This window comes from Mustela putorius, unplaced genomic scaffold (assembly GCF_011764305.1).
Source record: "Mustela putorius furo isolate JIRA1106 unplaced genomic scaffold, ASM1176430v1.1 tig00000129_pilon_pilon_pilon, whole genome shotgun sequence".
NCBI classification, from domain to species: Eukaryota; Metazoa; Chordata; class Mammalia; order Carnivora; family Mustelidae; genus Mustela; species Mustela putorius.
Window position 1 is genome coordinate 44,119,152 of NW_025421290.1, and position 24,554 is coordinate 44,143,705.

Below are 24,554 nucleotides of genomic sequence, written 5' to 3' on the forward strand. Positions count from 1 at the left end.
CCAAACACAGTAGCAGCCCTGCAGAGTAGGACACTGGCTGGATTCAGGGAGATTGGACATAAAAGTAGCAATTCTGAGGACAATGGGAGTCCAATCCCTTACTACTAAAGAAGTCAGAAATAAAGATGGAAGAGAGGAAAGCTAGAGTGAACCCTGTGGTGTGACAGGAAAAGTGAAGGGAACACCATGTAGGTAGTCAGACAGAGAATAACTGCGCACATGAATACACACGTGCGCACACACAATCACACAAATGTCGCTTCTAGCTCTAAGGAGCCAGGCAGCAGCAACACTCTAGGGGCAATAAGCACGCCCAGCACTGAGCGCCCAGATTCTGGTCTCTAAACACCAGTTGGCTGCCACTGAAAGAAACAAGAACCTTTTGAAGAAAGAGCCAATATTGAGGTGGGCATGGAAAAGAGAAGTTGAGGCTAAGAATCTTAGCACACCACAAAACAGGGAAGTAACAAAGAGCGATGGTGACGTACAAAGACTCGTCTGAAGGGACTCCCATTGGCCAAATGTGAGATCATTTTAACATCAAAATAAATAATAAAAGACAGTAACCAAACTACAACCCATTGAATAAAACAGAACTCCATCAGCTCCTATTAGATTAAAAAAACAAAGGGAATAACTAAGTGGAGAAAAGAGAAAGCTGTCTGTTCCAGCAGAATGCCAACAAACAGAAACAATAACAGAATTAGATCACCTCTCTGCAGACGCCACAGCAATAATCAACTCAAGGGAGAATTATCAATGGATACTTAAGCTAATGGGTGAAACCTGGAAGAGGAATAGATTTTATACTGTCTCAAACTATCTCCCCAAGAAATATGCACTGGTTATGAATGGAGCAAAGGCAACTTTTACAGCAGAGAAAGCTGGCAGGCCTTTCCTAAGTGATCAGAGCCACCCCCATGAGTAAGAGCTCCAAGTGACATCAGTGCCCCTGGGAGGACGGGATGAGAAGAACAAAGCATCACTTATGTGAGGAGCGGGCCCCAGGGCACACCCTGGGGCTAATTATCAGAGAATATCAGATAAAGCCAAACCAAGAGGCAGACTACAAAATGACTGGCCTATAATCTTTAAAAGTTGCAAGGTCATTCAGGTCAGGGAAAGACAAGAATGGTTCCAGGTTGAAGGAGACTAGAGAGATGAGAAAAACTCATACAGCCCTTGATCCTGGCTTGGATCCTTTTCCCACAAAAAGGCCTTCTCATGAAACTTCAGGTTCAGGGGTAAATGGGAGCTCGCAGCAGTATTCCTGCAGCACTTTAAAGCTTGCAATTGTTTCAAAGTAAAAAGTTAAACAGAAAAATCTCATGTCAGTTGCTCCTTTATTTCGCCTCCACACAATACTTATCCTGATACATAATCTAGGTATGTATGTGCTTTTCTCAGTTCTTGGAAATGTTTATTACCAATTCAGGACAAAGTAAATTAGAACATAATTAAAAATGCGAGTTAATTTGTCATAATCTTATATCCTAGCCAATGGAAAACTCAACATCCCTTAACACTCATGGCACAAAACAACAGATTTCAGAATAAAAAAATTAGCAAGCACTAGAAAATTAAGTAAAATCTCATTGAAATTAAGCATGCCTTCGTTAAGTCAGCCTTGTCCACAAAAACTAAACATTTATCACTGCACAATACTGTTTTTGCCTTCTGATCAAAAAGTAGAATGAATGGAAAAAAGCAACTTCTTTTCTTTCTCTCAACAAAACAGTACGAGCCATAAACAGAAAGACTGGAGAATATTCGCAAAAGGTAAACACTGTAATACTCACAGATTTAGACTTAAATCCTGTAATACTCCTAGGTTTTCCATGCAAATGGTTTCAAATCCTACCTATTGATGTGTCCAATAGCCGTGTTGATTGTGACTCGTGGACCACCATCATCAGGCCTCAACACGTATGGTGGGAACACATCATCATCATCTACCACAGGTTCAATGTCAGTCTCTCCAGTGTCAACTGACTTGGAACACTTGTTTCTCAAGATCTGAGTATCAAAGAAACAGGTATTATGATGAGAACGAGTATTCTCTTTGCCGTATGTCAGGAGTCTGCCTCTGTACCTACAGAAAAAGCTCCCCTGACACAACAGCTCTCTCTCCTAAAAACACTTCAATAAGTCACCCGATGCAGAAACTCCCTCCCTAAGTAGTCTCCCCAGGTTCAATCACGTGGAGACACTTGCTGTATGCGCACATGGTCTGCACAGTACTGTACCTACACGCACACCCGCATGCACACACACACACACACAGGGAGGGGCTCTATCATCATGCTCCAGTCACTCCACAACTTCATCACTCAACTGACTACACCGTCCACGCTACGGGGACACTCTCAGGCCTCTCCCCCCATAATCCATCTGACCATTTGCACTGTGAGCTTTCAAACACTTTCTAGAACTACTTGATGTTCTCATAATGTACATACTGCACACCCCTGCTGAGACTACTCTCTGTAGATAAAGCTGTTTTTATCTATTTCCAGGCACATAAAAAATGACTCAGAGATATCCTATTGACTTTTGGATCTTACCTTTTCAATAGCTTTGTATGTTTTCAGGTCTTCTTCAAAACTTTTTATTTTGTCTGTATCCGCTAACATTATATAATTAGAGATCGGTGCCCTTGCTCTTCCCTTAGATTGAACATAGGATCGATACTCTGTGGGCAAATCAAATCGAACCACCAAGTTGCACTTCGGTATATCAACACCCTCTTCCACAATACTTGTTGCAATGAGGAGGTTGGTCTCATGTGCTCGAAATTTCCTAAGGACCTGAAAAAAGTCCACCAAGAAAAGCAATTCTAAGAAATTTCCAAAGCAACACTGTAGTAGAAGTAAGTGACAACTGTCTTTTTTTTTTTTTTTTCAAGATTTTATTTATTTGCCTGTCAGAAATAGGTATGAACAGGGAGAGCTGCAAGCAGAGGGAGAAGCAGACTTCCCGCTGAGCAGGGAGCCTAATGGCAGACTTGATCCCAGGCCCCTGGAATCATGACCTGAGCCGAAGGCAGATGCCTAACCGACTGAGCCACCCAGGTGCCCCACGACTGTCATTTCTGACACATACTCTGGGTACACTAAATCTTTCGGTCCAGGCTAAGGAAGATGATGACACCACACAAAACTCAAGATGCATGAACACATGGGCAAAGAGACTCTTCTCTGATTTAATGACAGTTTCCAACTAAATAGGACTTGAAAAATCAAAGTGACTTTCTACCATACAGAAGTACGTACAAATCACAGCAAGCCTTCGGGTTGAAGAGGTTGGCTTCTTCAAGGGCCACAGGAAATCTACCCAACAAAGTGACCAAATGAATCCACTTCTGGAGTCATGTTGACACTGTGACCCTCCGTGGTAGCGTCTTATGTTTGTGAGACTGTGCCAAGAGCCCTCCAAAAAGAGGTCAGAACCCTTTCACTAAAATCCCTAAAATGCTTGTAACTTAAAAATTACAAGTAAGGCATTACCTATTTTCTGGCATCTTGGGACATTTTTCAACTTAAAGAATCAAAACTACTGATTAAACAGTAAAGTAGAAATTTTTTTCATATTAAATCTAAAATAACATCATTTCTCAATCCAGGATAAGTAAAGTAAGTTGGCTTCTAAAACAGATCTATCACACTGGTGGGCTATTGGACTCCCCAAACTTGGAATATTATCAAAAAGCTAGGACACACAAAATGAGCCTCAATGTGAATTATTCTACCTCTAAGTTAAATAACAAACTTCAAATAAAAAGTTTTTGTTTGCCAGCCAGAACACTGTATTAGGTTTCACGTCTTTACTATGCTGTTTCCTATATTAAAATCTTAAAATGCATGAAAAAAATTAAGCCAGAATCTTAAACATATTCAACCAAGGCAGGACTTTAAGTAGAAAACAAAACACTTTCTAGGGGAAAAAAAACATCATTTTGTTGCTCACTCACATGGAGTTGACCGGAGTTATGGTTACACGTGCTTTGCTTTTCTGTGAAATGCCAACAGTCCAATAAAGGAGAATGAAATGGCTGATGGCAATTAAGAGAAAATTGATTTACCAGACCGCTCTTCTAATTCTGAACATGTGAATCACTACATAGCTACTTCATAGGAGACAGCCAGTCTATCTATAAGAAATACTCTATATTACAAAAAAAATACCAAGCAACCATGAAGAAAGGGAGTTCCAATGAGCAGAGTTTATATATACTCTGAAAACTGTTATTGTACAATTATTTCAACTTAAGTTACCTCTTCCTGTTTTCTGAATTCGGCTTCCATCTGTTTGTTACGAGGCTGATTCTTTCCAATGCCATGTCCAGTTATAAAATTGCTGCTGATGTAAGCCAGCTCTGGATCTTGTTTGCCAGCTTCCTTTATCAATCTAAGAAAATTATATACATTTGGAAGTTAAGCACTGCTGAGGGAAAAAAATTTAAACTTTTGTTTGTAAGGTCTCCCTGAAAATAGAAATACATGTATGTTTTGCCAACATACCTAACAAAACGGTCTTGGTGCTTTTTTCCAACTAGCTTAAACAGAAATCACTGCCACTCTTCCCTATGTGGATCTGTGGACCAAACACTCACAACCCCAGAGAGAGGGCTGATTTATACTGACAAACAAAATGGTCACAGTACTTCAAACTGTCTAATTTGGCCGTGACGACTTACTAGAAACATGGCCCTGTAGGGGACAGAGCAAGGCAGAGAGAAACATGGCCTCCTCATTTCCTTGGTTTCAAGCCAGGATCTATCATGAAAAAGCCACACACTCCTCTGCAGCTCACTGAACTTCTCTCCACACACACACAACTTGGGGCGGCCGCTGCCGTCCTTGTCTCCACGGCCAAGTTTATACAGTGTGAGTACCAACACCCAATGCCAAGGGGCGACTCTACAGCAAGGGAAACTCATTCCCCTGCTACATGGACGAAGAGAGCTCCTGCCGTGTGGGGAAAATAGCACCGTTATTTCTTTAAGTCTTACTCTGATGCCCTTTTTATCAGGGGATGCAGAGCTCAGGGCAAGAAATGCCTGTCTACTGGGAAGCACCTCCATTCCCAGTGCTTTCCTGCCCCCAGGCCGCCGACCAGGGCAATGCCAGAGTCCCCATTCCATCATGAAAGAGAAGCTTCCCAGCTCGTCCCTCTTCCTGCCTGTTCTTCTGTATTAATCCAGAACGTGAGTAACCTAAAGCTAGCCTTCTAGCTAAGAAATGGAAAAGAGCTACAGGGTGGTATCACATTACACGAGGACAGAAGGTGAACAGTTAGTGTTGCCATTACAGCTATTTTGGAAATCTCCACATTCAAAGACTCAGCACACAGGATAAATGGTCCCACACCTGACATAAGTGATTCCAGATGGCTCTTCTGAAGTCACATGCATAGTATAAATTCCTAATAGAAAATTGCATTTTTAAGTCAAACCGTTCTTTTTTTTTTTTTTAATACATGAAACAGACTAATATCAAAGAGTTGGAAGAAACCTTGAGTGGCCATCTAGAATATCTTCCTGCCTCCAAATCAGCCAAACACTTGCATGTCTAGATTAGTTTAAGAGTCTGTTCTACATTCAAATACTTAAAATGTTCAGAATCAGGAACTTTTTTAATATGTTCCAAGTTTGTTTAGTTATTAAAATAAAACATGATGTCAGTAGCAGAAAGCAATGTTACATGCAAAAAAAAAAAAAAAAAAAAAGCCCCAAAGTCTAAATTATGAAATTATCTTAGAAATATGTACTTCCAAATGTGAGTTTTTGGAAATAAGCATCAATGTGAATACAACAGAGGCTTAAAAAAAATGCATTTCATGGCAAGCATTAGGCAAATTAATTAGTTCAATTAGGCAAAGAATGTGTTTTACTTTGCCAAAATGATCAGTCTAGCAGATTTCAATTAAGTAAGAAGCAGAAGCACTAAGAGTAAATGCATTTCCCCTTAATGAAACTCACATCAATACTGCAGAGAAGAGACAATATGCACATTAACAAACCCAGTCTCTTGTAAGCAGTAATTAAATGCTATATACCCATGCTGGTGATGTTTAGAGAAAAAAATGCCTTTTTCTGATCAATTAAGGGATGTCTAACCACAGTCCTCAGACAAAGCCATAGGCTTCCAGAGAAACAACAAGGTCTACAGTGGTTCTGGGGCTTACAAGTGAGTAACACAAACTGCTTATAGATTTCACGGTACCCTGAACGGATAGGACAAAGCCTTACTTGTTTCTTTTGACTTTTACACTGAGTTTATGTGAACAACTCCACCAGCAAGCGATTTGACAAACCCAGCTGATCTCCTGTGCACAGGGCTCTGAAACTATCAGCAGCTAGAACCACTTTTTTTTTCTCTAATTTTAAATCCATCAGAGACCAGCATTTTACTAAAATTCCATGAAAATCTACAAAGAAAATGAAACCAAAAAGCATTCAAATTCAAGATTCAATCATATTATATTCAGGAGACAGAGCCCACTGTCCAAAGTAAGAGCGTCTGGATGTTCACCCTCGATGTCTGTAGCTCACTTGCTCAGCTGGCGGCAGGGCCCAGATCGCGGGGTGCGCGCACATGGCTTCCCCAGCTACGCCGGACACAGCAGATATGGACGCAGAACTAGGAGATGTACCACAGGGAACCGGAATTTGACTAAATGTTCATAGTATCCTTACTCCTTGTACTTCCTTATCAACGTGAGAAAATCAAATGTAATTCCTCTGTGATCTCACCAGAAAAACTATCACTGATAGTTATAGTACACGGATCCCATATGCCCCAAATGTGTGCATAAAGCCCGTAAGAAAACAGCACCTACTGAATTCGGTGATAAAACAGCCATTTTGTTGTGAAGAGACGGAGACTATCACTAGTTTACAAATGAAGACCCTGAGAAGTTAAAAAAAAAAAAACCTTTCACAAAATAGACATTTAAAAAAGAGGGTTGACATGAAAGGAACAAGGGCTCCTTAGAGAAATGGTGGATTCTACAGCTGGAGCAACAAAAATACGAGAGCCTGGAGCATCTATTAGAGCTAGAAAGTCAGGAAATGCTCCAAAAGATTAAAAAAAAAAAAATCCAGGATGAGGGCCCAAGGGACACAGAGCTAACCTCAAAGAGCACCTCCCCCCGCCCCCCGCCAGCCCCATGGCCCAGAGTGGAACAAGGTGAACAAAACAAATCACCTACTACCAGATTATAACCCAAGTGTAAAATAAGCAAATGCAAGTCAATAAATATCAATAAATGAGATCAAAGAGGCAGCTGTCCTTGCAGGAGAGCTCCAGTGATACCGTAAATACCCCTCCCTCCAGGAATGGCGGTTCAACCCTCCCTCCCGGGACGCGCTGCACTTGGTGATCTGCTTCCAGAGAAGAAAGTGAGGAATGACACAGTAACAAGGTCCCGGTGGAGAAGGGCAAACGCCATGTGACGAAGTATCCCACAAGCAGGGACAAGCAGGGACGTCTCACATCCAGACCATGAGGCCCCCGGACGGAATGTGACGAGAAAGGCACTTCCTCCCTGCGGTGTTCTTCCATTCTAAAACCCTGTTTTAATCCTGAGAAAAACATCAGACAAGTCCAAACTGAGAGCCATTCTACAGAACACCTGACCAGTATGCTCTAAACCGTGGAGGGCATCAAAGCCAAGGAAAACCAGAAAACACAGAAGACCAGAGGAGATCAAAGACACGCAACCACGAGACACAACAGGACACCCGGGATTAAGAGGACGACAGTAAGGGGAAAACGGATACATGCAAATACAGCCTGAAGTCTGGTTAACAGGGACACACTGAAGTCAGTCTCCAGGTTGTGACGGAGGGACACAGGTTAACAGGTGGAGGAAGCCCCACAAGGTAGATAGTGGAGCGCTCTACTCTCTCTGCAACTTTTCTGTAAACAAAGTCAGGAGGCAAATAGAGGGGGATGGGTAGACAGAGGTGCTGAACCCTGGCTTGTTCAGGCTTGACAATCCAGGCTTGTTGCACATACACAGTGAAAAAAGACCACCAGACTTGGGAGACCAAAAACCCTTTTCTGCCTCTTGATATCTGTGTGATTTGGGGCGGGTCACAAACGGAGTCTTGGTTTCCGCATCCATAATAGAGTGAAAACATGTGCCTTCCTCCCTCATGGAGTGTTGTTTAAGACTTAAAAAGGTATCTAAAGGTAAGTTATAAACCATAAAGCAAGGCAAAAGGGAACACTATAAACATAAGACTGTACACATAGCTACATTATTTACAGAAGTAGCTATGATTTATTTTTTTAATTAGGAGAGGACAAAACTGCCCATGTATCACAATAGCTCAGATTCCCATGAAAATGTTCACTGAGGGTTTTTCCTCCTATTAAACTGATGGAAGGAAAGACTCTGGATTTCAGGAAGTTTTTCTAAGCTTATTAAAAAGCCTACTGGAACAAGACTTCTATTGTATATTTAATTAGCTGCCCATAAAGTCAACCCTCAAACCGCTCTTGATTCATCATCCAACACTAAATTCCAGCCCCATTTTATGAAAGTTGATCACAATTAATCTGATCCTCAAAGTCAACAGGAAATAACTGATTGATTTTTGATAAAGATTTTCAGGCTAATATTCGTGCCATGAAACCCAGCACATCTCTACATTTAAGAATGCATGTAGAGAAGAGAGAAAAGAAGTTAATACACCATTTCTTCTTTCTAAGCACCATAAGATGTATTTGATTCTTAAACCATTCTGTATGGGGGCAGGGAGCATGTCTATAACGAGGCTGGGAACTATGCTGATATTAAACTTCTCTGACCCCTGAAATGCCTTTCCCCCCATTCTAAGAAATAATCCTGACGGTCAGGCTCTCCCTGGTCTGTCTCCTGGCCGTCTTCCGCATGGATTTTTAGTGTTCTCTGACACCCAGGGGCACTATGACTGCAGAAGGACCTGGAAACTAGGATGTAGGATATCAGGATTCTAGAATTGTCTCTGCCACTGCCTAGCAATTTAACTCAGAGCAAATCACTTTTCCTCCTGAGGCCCTTTCTTTTTTTTATAAAAATAAGTGGGCTGGATTAGATAGTCAATGAGTCCCTTTCCAACCTTAAACTTCTGATTCCAATGTAATTCACTACCTAAAGTCATTTTACTTTGTATTCATCATAGGGATCAGGCCCAATGACTATGAAAATTACCAGACTAAAAACTGCCAGATGACTACCCCAGAGTCCAATTTCTCATTACTCCAGTAAGTTTTCAAAGCCCCCAAACAGTCAAAAGCAGTTTAGGAAAAGAAAAAAAAAAATCCCAAATTACCACAGGAACCAAAACTGAATTTCTCCTCAGAGATCACTCTGTGCACAACTGGCGCTTAGAGATCAACTCTGGCCAATTAATGGATCTCACAGAGAAACAGATCATTGTCTAAAGGACAAACTGAGGACCCTTTGTGGCCTTATATACCACAGCCTCTGTACACACACCAGAAGAGCCATGCATCCTCTGACCATGTGACACAAATCTGGGAGTACAGCTCTTTGGCCAGGTCTGTGTTCTGGAAAAATCAACTTCTACGGAAGAAGCAGGTGGACATGGAAACCCACAGCCTAACTTGGAGGAACTGTTCTCTTTTGCCAGTATTCTCTGAATTCTTCCCTAACCTTCTTATTTTCTTCTGTTTCAGAAAATTTTAATATATAGTCTATGGACCAACCCAAAACGCAAACCCAACTGTTCTGAACTTTTTCCACTTCGGACTTGCAAAACCTGAATCAATATTGGTTAAGATAAAAAAAAGTTAACAACAACAAAGACAGCCACAATAATTCCTACGTAAAATTTATCCTAAGATTACCTGAAGGAGAAAGCTTGGTGTGAAATGGCGCAACACAATGCCTAACACACAATCACAGATGAACCGCATATGAATTGAATTCAAAAAAAAAGCAAAACAAAACAACAATTGCTTTCCCTTAATATAACTTCATCTTTCTACACTTACTCTGTATTTTAAATGTATTAGAATAGATTATCCACCTTTAAGGGGAAAAAAAAAAAAAAATCCCAGGTCCTGCCAAATCTAGCCTTTCGGGAAAGCTCCAGTCGCACAAATGCCCTCCCTGAAGATTCCCGCAGAGCGTGACGGTGAATTACAGTGGTGCCGAACGGAGGACGCTCGCCTAAGCCTTCTGCCAGGTTCAAAGCTGTTATTACAGCACAGTCCTTCACAGAACCAAACGCTGCCCTATTCTACTAGGGGAAAGGATGTCCATTAACCTCAAGAGATTTACCTGTTTAAGACAACAGCTGTGTATCTTCTTTCCACAAAAATGATTCCGCATAAAATATTGGTAAACGGAGAAGGAAAATTTGTCTCCGGCTTTTCCTTTTCTTCAATTTCTTCATCCTCGTCATCATCCTCAGAATCACTCCAAGACACATAATTATCCTGATTCCGATTATTGTACCACTCAACACTCTCAAACTGCTGCCGCTCGTACGGTTTGTATTTGCGTAAGATTTCAAGGAGTTTTATTACTTTAGGAGTCACAAATTTCAGGTCAAGTGAGGCAGGAGAGAAGTGCTCTTCACACAGAGCGTGTATTTTCCTCAGGAAGGTGTCTGTAAACAAGAGAAATTTCCTGTGCAGCTCCTCTTGCTCGTGCTTGATGTATTTCTGCAATTCTCTTACCATCATTCCAGCGACTTTATCTGCACACCAGGGGCCCAGAACCACCAACACTGCGCGGCAGTCTGAGAGGATCTACAAAAAAAGTAAAGAGCCAAATGCTAAACAGTAATCAGGCAGCATTTTCATACGAGGTGTAACTGGGATTTAAGCTGTCTTCCATCTGCACCTTCAAAATAAATGTTCCCCGCTAGCATAAACACTGAGGTCAATTCCTCAAGTTCGGGGGTGGGTAATAGCCAGTGGTCATTTCAATCTCTACTTTTTCATCCATATATATGCATGCATACGTGTATATATATGTGTATGTGTGTGTTTGTGTGTGTGGTGTGTGTGTGTGTGTGTGTGTATGCCCGGAACCATCATTTTGTTTTCCCCAGAAAAAATAATAATAGAAAATAAAAGATGCAACTCTATAAGGTTAATAAAATTTAATTTCAGGTCTGTCATTAGTTACAAGGAGAAATGAGTCATTTACTTCCAAGTAAATATGCAAGGAATTATGTAGCAGAGCAATTTTATTTTAGGCATCAAAGAAGTGATTTCATTTAGGCCTCACTGTATCTTACTGTAGGCACCCGTGCACCTTGCACGTGGCCTGCTACATCTTACAAGTCTAGCTCCGAGCAGAACGTAAATCCACAGCCAGGCTGTAACCGAGGAACTGTCAGCTCCACAGGCAAGTAAAAGACAAACCGGGTGTAATACAGACTTAATGAGAAATCAAGGATCGAGAAGAGTCTAGGCATTGCTCCTCCAGAGCAAATCAGCAGGAAAGAAATGGAGACTCAGATTCAACAGTCTTTTTTTTTTTTTTAAAAGATTTATTTATTTATTTATTTGGGGGAGAGAGAGAGGGGAGAGAGGTCAAAGGGAGAAGCAGACTCCCTGCAGGGAGCCCAATGTGGGATTCAATCCTGGGACGGCAGGATCATGACCTGAGTCAAAGGCAGTTGCTTAACCAACTGAGCCACCCTGGTGCCCCAGATTCAACAGTCTTGTGCACAAATGGCTGCAAAGTCCTTGGACGGTGGGTCTCAAATTTTAACGCATCGGGATAACTGGAGTACTTGTCAACTCTCAGGAAGCTGTACCCCTCCACCAGGGATCTAGCAGGTGAAGGATGGGACTCCAATCTGCTTTTCAAACAAGTTCCAGGGGGAACAGGGACACGGCTGCATTGGAGGCCACACTTTGAGGACCACTGATCTATGCGACCTCCTCCCGAAGCCGGGCCACTCAGGAAGGACACACTCCTCCCCAGTTACACACGGCATATTCACTCAGTCCGAGTGCTCAGCAGGGACCGACTCAGGATATGAACCCCAATCCATCCCGTAAGTCAGGGAGGTCTATATTTAATAATCTGTTAGCTAACCATAAACTCAACCCAATATGCTTTGTTCAATGAGAAATGTTCAAAGAGATAAGAAGATAAGGCCTTAAATTAAAACATACTTAATAACCTCATCAGAAACATGTTTTCGTTTCGATATTAAAAAGAAACAGGGACACCTGGGTGGCTCAGTCGTTAAGTGTCTGCCTTCAGTTCGGGTCATGATCCCGGGATCCTGGGATCGAGCCCTGCATCGGCTCCCTACTCAGTGGGGGGCCTGCTTCCCCCTCTCCCACTCTCTCTGCTTGTGTTCCCTCTCCTGCTTTGTCTCTCTCTGTCAAATAAATAAACTTAAAAAAGAAAATAAAATAAACAAAAGCCTTTTATTTCGCTTTCTCTACTTACTTGTACATGCTTACCTGTTTAGAAATTAAAGTAGAATCTCTTTCCTTTGAATGCACAGATACGTTACAGTCGTTGATAAAGTTAAGTGCTTCCTCTAGCTCCACCAGCAGTCTGCCGTAGAGGCCACTTCTGTCCGTAAATGGCCCACAGTCTACCACGATCTCACACGGTTGAGAAGTGTATCTTTAACAGGGGAAACAGAAATTGTCACTGGCACCAGAAACTCACTATAGCACTATAATCCATTATGACATGTCTATGCCTTGCGATCATGGGCAGGCTCGCAGAGGTCTTCCTAATGGGGTACTCACTTTTATCTGCACCTGTGCTCACTTGGAAGGGCTCAAGGAACGACTGCCTAAGCCTGACATTCAGAGATTTCTGTGGATCTTGTCATTACCTTATTCTCTCAAGGTTTCTGTTTTAGTTTTTAAGTTTAGACTTTCGACTTCTGCCTTCTTGGGCATCAAGAAGCTCAAACAACACAATGATTACTTCTTGGAAGCAGAAACAGGGATGAGGGGGCAGATCCTAGAGGGAAGGCTGTTATCATTTAATCTATCCACTTCCATACTATTTGAAATTTTTGGCATTTGCCAATGTCAGTTTTGTTTTAATGTGTTTTTAAGGTATCCTCGTAAGGAAAGGCCACCTAATTTTCAACCAGTTATGGTATCATCCTTGGATCGCTTATGCCTTTCATAAAATATGACAACCAGAACAGCACATAGTAGTCTAAAAGCACTAATAATGATTAATAAAGACATACTTAACTACTACAGTTCACATTATTTTCAATCAGCATTTATACTTAACCAGAGTCACGCTTAGAAAACTAGGAAGTATCAGATTTAACAGATCACTTAACAGTTTTACTTAAATGTTCTAACACACCTACTTCTGAAAACTTCAAGTGTACAAGCCCACCAATCTAAATCGGGGCAGATAAAAGCAGAAGTAAAGCCTTTTACCTCCACCTCAGATCATTTAGGCTCCAGAAGTCAAAAACAACATGTCCAAAAGGTGCTGAGATTTGTTCGTCCTACGGCATTGGAATCCTTAAGTTCCATGAATCTGAAACCTTCCTTTTCATCTCATTCTACAAAGAGAACTTTCCCCAAGCTTCTATTTTTTAATAGAAGAGATCTTCTCTTCTAAATGGCGATGTGGCAGGCACATCGCCATTTTTAATGAGACTAATCATCAAAGAATCCCCTGAAACCACTGTCCGCGCCATTTTCTAGGGTCTGGGAGACCATAAGATGCCCCCTCAGTGGCTTCGGTTAGTGGCCTCCAGTTAGCAGCTTCAAAGCTTCAAAGCCCAGATTGATTGAAGTCCACATCCTCAGAAATCAGCTCCTCTAGTTGTAAGTGTTCTAAGAGCCACCACCTGATCATCTTTAGCCCTGCTGAAAACCATATCTAATAAGGATACTTGACTATGAACTGAATTATACTGATTTAAAAACCGAACTTCTTTAGGCTCCCTTCCACCAACTCAAGTCAATGTGTGCATGTGTGCGCATTCTACTGAAACTCGAAACAGCCACCTTCTCAAAGACATGAACCTAGAAAGCACACATAGCTTTCTCAGACACTCACACCCATTTTCCACACTACAGGGTGTTTCCAATCATTTTAAAACATATTGTAAAATACTGAATTCTGCCAGTAAAGGAGTGCTCTTTCAAAGGATCCCGTGGGACACTTAGGCGGGAACCACCAAGCACACATGGACAGAAAAGCACACCAATTTCCTGTCTGAGTTCCAGGTCCTCGTCAATGTCCACAAACAGTTAGGGCCCACGCTTCTACAACCTTCTCTTGGAGTGAAGAAACCCCTCCATCCACTGGTCTCTGTGAACACAGGGTTAGATCCTTGCCCTCTTGGGCAACTGTCCCGATAGAACTCTCCAACTCACTTGCTCTGCTCACCTGAACTGGCGCCGGCCAGGAGAGCCTACAGAGGGACGAGGGCAGAGCTGGGTGCTGGCCACGGGAAGGCCGCTGAGCCCCAGTGCCTACCTGTCCAAGACTACCAGGTCAGTTGCGGTTTCAGCATTACTCTTCAGAATTTTCTCCAGTTTCTGAATCTTTTCTTCCAATTCCTCAGGATCGCATTTCCCATTTAAAATGGAAGCAGTCAGTCCCAAAATACGAGGACACGACGGACAATTTTCACAGAGCTAACACAACAAAAGATACTGACGGTCAGTAATTCATTCCTGGTTTGGGGAAAATCAGCCATAAATAAGGAAGTTGGTGAAATATCTATGATATTTCATTATCATAGATTTAAGTAAAAATTAATTTAATATTCATTCATTCATATATGGAACCAAGTTGGGGAACCAAGTTCCCCAATCTGGTAACTAATATTACAGTTTTTGATATATAAAAACACTCCTTAAGCTCAGTAATTTGACTTGAATTAAGACTGATAACATCTAAAACTTTACCTTCATAATTTCTCGGTAGGGGTGGTCTAGGATTGCAAGATGACACTCATCAAACACCAAAAGGTTAATGTCTGACAGTGATAAGTAACCATTTTTCAAAACATTCAAGGCGACAGAGCAAGTCATAACGAGAACCTAAAAGAAAATGGCATCAGCATAAAAATGTGCCCTTCACCAGCCTGGATACACTTAGACTAAATCAGATTACGGAAACATCATATTTGGGTGAAATTAAGAAATTCATTAGTCAAAACAAAATCTAAATGTATGGAGGCTTACACTTTGGAGTCAAGAAGCAGAATTTTGAAAATACAGAAAGAGATTATGAGAAAAAAAATCCTTGACAACAGAGACTATGTTGTTAATGATAACTCTACTAAGTACTTCAGGTTTTTAGGGTCCAACAGCCATACTTTGACTGATAAGACCTATCAGTTTAATCAACTCACAAAACAATTCACCTTGTTTTCCTCTTTTTTCCCATTAAATAGAGAAGATTTTCTGGATGAAGGTGCAGACTCGATATTCTTTTATAGTGTCGTCACTCATCACCGCGCGGACATTTAACTGTTTTATGGATGAGGACTCAGCCCCACAGGTGAGACACACTCGTCCTTATGGACAGCTCCCGGCTGGTGAGGAAGCCCCTCCTAACCACGTCACCCACCGACACCCAAGAGTAGCTCAACTCGTGCCGCCTCCACAGAAACGGATCACTGAGAAGAAGTCTCTCAAAGACCCAGAGATCTCAACCAAGAAATACCTCCAGTTTCAAGACCTTCAACTCAAGCATAAATTTTCTGAAAAGCAGGTTATCTACAAGTGGGAAATAGGTCACCAGAAATTGCATTTTTTCAAACAAGTACATCACAGTATAGAGCTGATTCTCTTCTATGAAGTAAGACAAAGAGGATGTAAGGGCTAGATTTTAGGCTGACAAAGTACAGGGCAGTACAGGAAAGTACAGTTTTTGAGGTTACAGGTGATCTCACAAATGTGAGATCTCGTGATCTCACGAACGAAGCCAAGGATCTGCAGGGATCTGAAAAGTGAAATTTCTCTAGGAGTCTCACCTGGTGCTTAGCAAACTCTTGGTTCCATTTCTCTTTTGTCCAAGATGCGTTTACTTCTAGGTTTGAGTACTCCCCAACCTTGAGATCTGAATGCGTTCTGACAGCTGACACTTGTTGAGCAACCTGGTTTGCTGAAGACAAATATAATATTTCATGTAAATATGAAAAATCGTATCTAGGAGGTTCTCCAGGCTACCAGTGATTAAGACAGCTAAGGAAATCTTTATTACTATATATCACAGCTAATCCCAATTTTTCAGATAGCCAATTTAAAATCCTGTTTCCAAGTTCATCCTCCAGAACGCACTCACTAGATCTAGATTCAAGACCCCACCCTCTGTCATTCCCTTCAGAGAACCTTTCACCAACTTCCTTATTTATGGCTGATTTTCCCCAAACCAGGAATGTAACTTCTACGCTAGAATGGTAACTACTCCAGATCTACCCTCCTGTTTTCTTCAGTAAAATCAGGTCGTTTCACTAAGAAATATATGTTTAAAGTACATCACACACCGAAACAATCTTAAAAAAAAAAAACAAACAAAAGGAGAGCAGCGGCAGGGTAATACTCACGCCCTACGAGCAGCTGGTACTCTTAATACATAATGCCAAACCCATACAAACCAGTATCATAAAGTCTTACTGAATATCTAACTCTTAAGAAGCATCCAACTTCCCTTCTGTAACTGGCATAGCAAAGTCATAAATCAAAAAGTCACTGCTCTCATAATCAAGCACCCTTTGACATACTTTGCAAAGCTAAAACATCAAGAGCAAAAATAACTGCCAAGGCTTAGATTCGATGATGTTCCAAAAAGTCACTCAAGCAAAGAATGCAGAATCAGAATTAAATGCAATTACGTTTAATGGGGTGCCTGGGTGGCTCAGTGGGTTAAAGCCTCTGCCTTCAGCTCAGGTCATGATCTCAGGGTCCTGGGATTGAGCCTGGCATCAGGCTCTCTTCTCAGCAGGGAGTCTGCCTTCCCCCCTCTCTCTCTGCCTGCCTCTCTGCCTACTTATGATTTCTGTCACATAAAATTTTAAAAAAAAAGAATCTTAAAAAAAAAATGCAATTACATTTAAAGAAAAAGCTGAAGTCTAACCCCCATAGAATAAAATGCTAACACTTAAAAAAGAGGCCTGCTACAAAGTTAAGAAAAAAGTCAAAAGGATGTCTCTGCTACCACAATTTCAACAAAGACATTATTTCTCGAACTCTCTATACTTTGAATAATCTAACTGAATGCCCACAGAGAAAATGGGCTTCACCATAAACTCTCATGCAATTTCCTCCACGCAATTTTATAAAATAATTTTTTTATTACCAGAGTTGACCAAGAACACCGTCCTTTTTCCATTTCTGTTGAAGTCTCCCCTGATCTGATAGGACAGCTCTTTAGTGAGTAGTACTGCGATAAACGTCTTCCCTGAGCCAGTGTTTAAACAGACGATGGTGTTATGATCCAGAGCTGCTTCAAGCAGTTCAACCTAGAAATACAGCGGGGGGAAAAGATTATACACTTCTTACCGAAGTACAAGGTTGGGAAAATCGGATTTTCTTTTAATCCAGGAAACGTCACTGTTTTCTACAATCTCCCTCCGATGAATCTGCCAAGAAACAGACCTTCTGTATCTGTACATAAGAGTCATCACTGTGGGGCGCCTGCGTGGCTCAGTGGGCTAAAGCCTCTGCCTTCGGCTCAGGTCATGGTCTCAGGGTCCTAGGATGGAGCTCCCTGCTCAGCAGGGAGCCTGCCTCCTCCTCTCTCTCTGCCTGCCTCTCTGTCTACTTGTGATTTCTCTCTCTGTCAAATAAATAAATAAAATCTTTTTTTAAAAAAAGTCTGTGACTGTGCAGCTGTGTTGTGTAAACATGCAAGGATGTTTTTCAGGGGGACAAAAAACTTCCCAAGAATCTGAATGACTGAGTTTACAGTGACCGGGGTCCCGCCAGCTCATGGTTGTTCAAACCAATGTCAATTCCTGCGCAGCTCGTGAGGACAGACACACCCAAGTGGGTATTAAGGAGAGGGGAGGTTTTCAGAGGGGAAAAAAAAATAAGGATGTTCACAAATAAAACTATCGAATCAATCACCCGGCAGCTGTTAGAAAAGAAAAGGGCTATGCTATTAAGAACAAAATTATCCGGAATGAGAAAATTAATCAGAGGAGGAGAGCTTGAAAAGGTGAAAGGGTTTTATAGAAGTCGCGTCAACAATATGCTGATTTATTCAATTTTAGTGAAAATGCTCCGGTATTAGTGTTCTCATTAGTACCTGATATTTCCTTGGCGTGTAAATGTTATCATGAATTGCTTCTTGTTGCCATGGCAGTCCAAAGAAAGGACCCATTGGTGAGGAGGCAGGGGTCATGAGCTGCAGGCCTGCCATGCTGAGGGGCTGCAAAGCAGGGCTTTTCACTCATCCAGTGCTTCTTTCATTGCCTTCTGCTCTAGCACAGCTTACTACAAAAGGGAAAAAGAAGACCATTACACCACCATGCAGGGTTAAGAACAAAAGAAAGCACAGAACAAGAGAAACATCAGCATATCATTCCTATGGACCCTTTCACACTTTTCCTATAATTGTTTTCGTTTTTTCTTGATCTAAGAGGATCATTTTAAAAAGTCAAGTGTTCCACACTCTCCAACCCAGCAATTCTACATCTAGAAAGTTATCTGAAAGAACCAGGCGACTACACAGACACAAGTACACAAGTATATATTGCTGCATTATTCCTTGAAAGCAAGAAACACCTTCGAATGTACAAACAAAAACGCGAGCTATGTCAATCATGGTACAGTTACACAACGGAATCCTTTGAACCCCCGAAGAAAATCCGTGTCTATATTTAGTGATAGAGAACTATGCCTTTTCTCATACAGCTTTAAACACAATATGAACATGATGCCTTTTTAAACATATACGTACATACGAAGCACAGTTGATAGGCACTTAAATACATTTCAAACATTCTTTGTCAATTCTTTGATGCCATTATTGATAAACTTATGAGATAATGGATGGAGGGCGCTTATCACTGCGCACTGTGCCTGCACATAAGAAAGATTCAAAAGCCTGCCAACATTTTATCGTTTTATCAATAGCCCATAAACACACAAGGTCTTTTTCTCAATTGACAGCCTATCACAATGGCACAACTGACCAAATATTTAAATATGTACCTTTAAAATTACACACGTACTACATAAATTAAAGCCAACGCACCATTCTGTAAGTTTTTCATGGTACGTAAGCACTTTTTGTGTTTCATGCACGCTTTCCCAATGAGAAATTCGATTCTGTAAAATGACAGACTAAACAGGAGTCTCTCCTAACCTGCAGATAGAGGGTTAAGGTCTCAAACCTCACCATGAAAGTCTATCAGCTTCTGACTGCCAGCAGAATTTACTTGCCCCTCAAGGAAGTTTTCACCCTCATCCTGCTTCGGAGCGCTCATTGTTACCACTCTGCGAAACCGGAAGGAAAGAAGCCCACTCTATTCCTTGACATGAACCTCTGACTCTCCTGACATGTGAAATGCACAACCGTGACACAGCAGAGTGACCGAAGCTGTCCCACCTGATCACAAGGAGTCTCAAGTGTAGTCTCTTTTAGGCACAGGAACGATACCACGTCCAATTCCAGGGATTAGCTCAGCTGACAACTCAGCATCCAGCTAACGGCAGCGAGATCCTAAGCCAGCAGCAGGGGGCCCAGGGCTGCGGTGGACCAGGACCTCCGCGGGGCAGGTGCCACTGGACCAGACAGCACAACCTTCCTCATCACCCTTCTCAGAGGGAGATGGCAAGCCAAGGATTCTGGAGTCCACGCTGACAGCTACCATTCTCCTAGAGACACAACGTGCTCTTTGTCTACTCAACCGAAGCCCAACAGCCATCTTTTTACCCCACACCTGGCGTCCACTTTGCTCAACTCCTCAGGCCCATTGGTGGCGCCCGCCAGCTCATGGTTGTTCAAACCAATCTCAATTCCTCCACGGCTGGTGAGGACAGACACACCCAAGTGGGTATTAAGGAGCAATGAGGTTCATCAGTCAAGCTTTTTACTCCACACGGCTGCACAGAACCCGAAGTCAGACCCACCACACCTACCCCCCAGAGACGCAGCAGGTCATTCTGGAGGCCCCCAGCCAACACAGCGGGCGCTTCCCACCTGACCTCCAGCCCGGTGATACCTCTCGACATCTTCGTTGCGACAGGCTGCCCACTGTCTGGAATGATTCATGCTCAAGCCTGACCAGCTCACTTCTGGTCCAAGCCAAATGCTAATCCAAGACCATCTAAAACATGGCAAAAGGTGTCAGGAATAAGGCTACATCCTGGCAGCTGGCGAGAATAAAATAGGAAGAAGGCAGCAATGCAAATCCCCAAAGACCTCTTCCTCCACCTCCAACACCACATACAGCCAGGAACCCGCAGCACCCCTCCTCCAGCCACTGTCACCGCTGTCATCACTTCATCTCACAGGGGTAACAGCAGTAATAATAACAACTAATTGCTCCAGAGAGGCAGTCTAAAAAAGACTATTTTAAAAAATAGTCCATTTTTTAAAAGAGAATCTATAGACTTCAAAAAGGAATAAAACATAAAGAAAAACTACAGAAGTCCTCCAAATTAAAGAAGACTACAAAGAGGCACAAGAGCTAAATGTAGCGAGCGATCTCCAACTGGGTCCTGTACTACAGGAAACGCCATCAAGGGCATCACAGAGCCCCTCACGAAACTGTTCAGGTCAGTGAAGCCGGTAACTGCGCTATGGCTGTTAACAAAGTATCCTTATTCCTAAGAAATACACCCCAAAGCACCTTGTGGTAAAGAGCCATGAGATGGATGCCACACATTCTCAGATGGGTCAGAAAAAGAAACCACACACACACAGAGAAGTGTGCAAAGCGAATGGGGCAGAGCACATGTTCTTTCTCCTATGCTTACTCTTGTAATTTGGCCTGTATGTTTGAAGTTATTTCCAAATAAAGACTTTTAAAAAGCCAATAAACAAAAATGACTGGCTGGACTGGGATTTCCTTGCGTACAGGAGCTGTAGGTCTCATGGGGATGACTTGGGTCATACTGTATCCAACCAAACCCAGAACATGGTAAACAAGCAGGGCAACTATGCAGGATAAAAAGTGTCATAAAAACCTTCCAATCAGAGGGCAGGGCAGGGGGCTGGGTCGGCTGAGCAGCCGCCTTCAGCTCAGGCCATGATCTCGGGGTCCTGGGATGAAGCCCCACGTCTGGCTCCCCGCTCAGCAGGCAAGTCTGCTTCTCCCTCTGCCTCTCCTCCTGCTCATTCTCTCTCTCAAATAAATAAGATCTTGGGGGAAAAAAAAAAAAAGCTTCCAAGAGCTTCTGTCTGCCTTTCAAATTTTGTCATCTTGCACATATATGCACAGAGAGACACACACATACACGCTTTGTCCTTCTCCAGCGCACGTGCTACCTAAGAGCAAGATGCACGTCTCATTGTCTGCAGCTCCTCAATCTCCTGCTAAACACGCCGTACGTGCATTTATGTAAGTATCTGATGAACTCAACGAGAGATTCATGAGTGTCACCCAACAACTGTGGACTGGTCACAGTTCAAAAGCCAGTTCTCTATGTTTTGGAAATCCATGCCCTCCCCAACCGGAGGGCGGGGTGGCGAGGAGATGGGCCGGAGAGGACCTGCAAGGCAGGGGAGGACGGTGACTGAACCCTCAGTGAACGTCTCCATCATGTCGTAACTGCTAAGTTAATCCTCATTCATTTCATATATAGTGGCTGGCCCCAGAGATACACTTCCTATTTCTATTCCTAGAAAACACAAATCCATGATGAAAAAATTGAGACGGTTATCCAATAATGTGGAAACAGAAAAATCTACAATTTTGCCAATTTTTATTTTCTCTGACATGTTCAAATAGATTTTTTTTTTTCCTTAACTCGTTCTTAATGAGACGTTCTGAATCCCCGCTGGTCAGCAGAAGTCCTGCAGTCTCGCAGAAGAACTCACTATCAGGTGAGCATCTTTCATGGAGCCAATAGACAACTCCTCCCAACTAGTTTTCAATCACAGATCTTAACTTTCTGGCCAATCTACATTCATGAAACCGGTGAGGCTGTTTTGTAATTTCCATCTGTTATTCACTCAGAAATAATGGAGTAAAACACATGAATAAACACTCTTCCTCCTCCGCATATGATAAGTCACAGATTTACCGTGTTAATGTTTGCGATCTCTGTGTTGCTGTTGTCTGAACTGCACTTTGACATTGTGATAGCGGTTTATTGGAAAATCACAGCATGCCCAAGCTTCTGCTCTAAAAATAAATGCAAAAATAGCCAAATGTAAGATTCCTGCACTTAAACAAGAATACAAACACATCTTATAAGAAAGCCCTATTGGCATGAGGAGTTAAATAAAAGACCACTATTTTGTATTAAATTTTACACAAAAGACATCTGGGTTGTTGCTCTCTGAACACAGAACGAGAGGACGCGCTATGACAAGCGCATGCCTAATTCCCAGAGCTCGGGGGGAGAGAAAAAGCTGGACGCAAGTCCAAGAAAAGATTTCCAAATGGATACAGGGAAATCTAAAGATAGTGCCGGGACAATGGGGGGGGGGGGGAAAGAAGACAAGCATGTGTTATTTCCTAAATTTACACACACGAAAGAAATAAAGATCACCAGGAGAGGCACTCGGCAGAGAAATCCCAATCACTCGATACACGGACGCAACTGGTCAGTGATTTCAGTGTCTCAAGATGGAATTAAAAATGCCACGGTTAAACCCATACCATGGCCTCTTTTACAGAACACATTCGCAAATAAAAGAATGCAGAACAGAGCTCAACAATACTGTTATAAATGCATACAAATGTAGTGTGGTTCTCCTCAGAGACTACAGTTCAGAGAGAAGGGAAGCGTGAAGCCCTGAGCCAGAAAGCTTAACTGAGTCACCAGGTGCTGATCCGGTCAGATGTGACCCCCACTCAGGCTCGTGCTCAACACCCTGGACGGCTTCGCTACCAGCAGCTCGGGGGGGAGCAGCTGTCACACGCATCTCCATCTGGGTCTCGTCCAGACCGCGTGAGGACAAGGACATGCTCTGGTTACACTTTCTCACTTCAGAGACAAGTTTGATTTGCTAGAAGGTTAACAAAGCAGAATGGGGAAACCTTAGCACTATTTTAATATGTACATATTTACCTCAAAATGCTGATTCTAAGTTCTTTCAGTTTCCAAGTCTGTATTAATTCATACCCTAGGTAACCTAAAAGCAATGAGAGAGAGTATTTTAGAACACACAACTCATTTTTTAAAACCAACTTTAAGAATATTCCTATTTGACAAAATTTTCACATTTAACTTATCAGAACAGGATTCCCGAAAACTCATTTTTCTACCAAAAGTGTCAAGAAAATAGTACATGTCTCAAAGAGCTGCCTTTAAAATTAGTATTTATTATGTTCTAATACAAATGAAAACGTTTGAAAGTTGTTAGCACAATCCGGTGAGCTATACGGGAGAATCCCTGAAAGTACGTGACATTTTCCCCCAGTAAAATCTGGCTTTTGAAGTCCCTGAACACTATGTAAGTCAGTACCATGTTCCGTGCGCGCAGACCTTCCCTCTCCCGGGGTCAGTCTGCATTTCTTTTTTTTTTTTTTTTTTTTTTTTTTTTTTTTTTTAAAGACTTCATTTATTTGACAGAGAGAGATCACATTTCTGAAGCTCCCTCCCTACTTGGAGGCTTAATTCCATTGTATGTTGCCACCTACGCAGATGCAAACTCAAGACACCAACAAGGCCTGATGTGTCCTGCTCTACACTGTTCCAATCCACGTTCGCGTCTTTTCTAGAAACACCCTAACTAAAATAAGAACACTGATATTCCTTTAAACATCAATGCAATTCCACTATTACAAAATTACTGCTGAGTTATCCGAATTATTTCCCCAGACTACTCTGTACAGAGATACATCAGGGAGTTAACACACCAAGTACAAGGACAACTTATTTCATGTGTTCATGAATACAGAACCAACAGGCCAAGTTCTTTCACTTTAACTGATGACCGTAACTTCTATTACAGACATGCAAACTCCTGTCTGATAAGCCCCTTTAAGATGACTGAAAAAGACGTGCCACATCCCAGACACTCAGCCAAGTTTTAATACAAACCAGCAGACTTCACCCACATTAGCATCTAAATCCGGTATGCAGCTGTAGCCCTTCAGACAAAGGCTTGTAACAAGAGACAGCTTAACCCTGCTTATCTTATGTCTAAAAGCATCTAGAGCTTCTTGGTACACATTTCTAAAACTGGCAACAAAACTCCCAACTTAGTCTTTTTATTACTACGTGTCACAGATGCTGATACTGTTAACTTCACAAGTATCACTGTCCAAGATTTCCATCCTACTCCCATGAAGCCCAAGCAGGACTACTATAAAGTCCCGCGTCCTGAGCAAAAGACAAAACACACAAACACACACACAACAGTAATACCGAGACATTAAAACAGCGTCTAAAGTACTTCTGTAAGCTAACAAATGAAAGTAAGAAATGTTTGAAAAG

At 42.1% G+C, this 24,554-nt stretch overlaps 1 protein-coding gene across 7 annotated transcripts in view; it reads right to left on the reverse strand.

Moving 5' to 3' along the window:
- DICER1 (dicer 1, ribonuclease III) overlaps window positions 1-24,554 on the reverse strand; it is a 71,831-nt gene that overhangs the window by 27,548 nt on the left and 19,729 nt on the right. For 3 of the 7 annotated variants that reach the window (XM_004754744.3, XM_045073250.1, XM_045073267.1), the window contains exons 2-13: window positions 23,184-23,247; window positions 22,191-22,291; window positions 18,244-18,431; window positions 17,293-17,455; window positions 15,968-16,098; window positions 14,895-15,029; window positions 14,461-14,621; window positions 12,450-12,618; window positions 10,297-10,769; window positions 4,275-4,407; window positions 2,565-2,807; window positions 1,862-2,016 (exon numbers count right to left, since the gene is read on the reverse strand). In XM_004754744.3, coding sequence (XP_004754801.2) covers window positions 1,862-2,016; window positions 2,565-2,807; window positions 4,275-4,407; window positions 10,297-10,769; window positions 12,450-12,618; window positions 14,461-14,621; window positions 14,895-15,029; window positions 15,968-16,098; window positions 17,293-17,455; window positions 18,244-18,357 — 1,877 coding nt within the window. In that variant the 5' untranslated portion in view covers window positions 18,358-18,431; window positions 22,191-22,291; window positions 23,184-23,247. The remainder of the gene's footprint in view (window positions 1-1,861; window positions 2,017-2,564; window positions 2,808-4,274; window positions 4,408-10,296; window positions 10,770-12,449; window positions 12,619-14,460; window positions 14,622-14,894; window positions 15,030-15,967; window positions 16,099-17,292; window positions 17,456-18,243; window positions 18,432-22,190; window positions 22,292-23,183; window positions 23,248-24,554) is intronic. The other 4 variants (XM_045073265.1, XM_045073259.1, XM_013057434.2 and 1 more) reach the window with 2 other exon arrangements.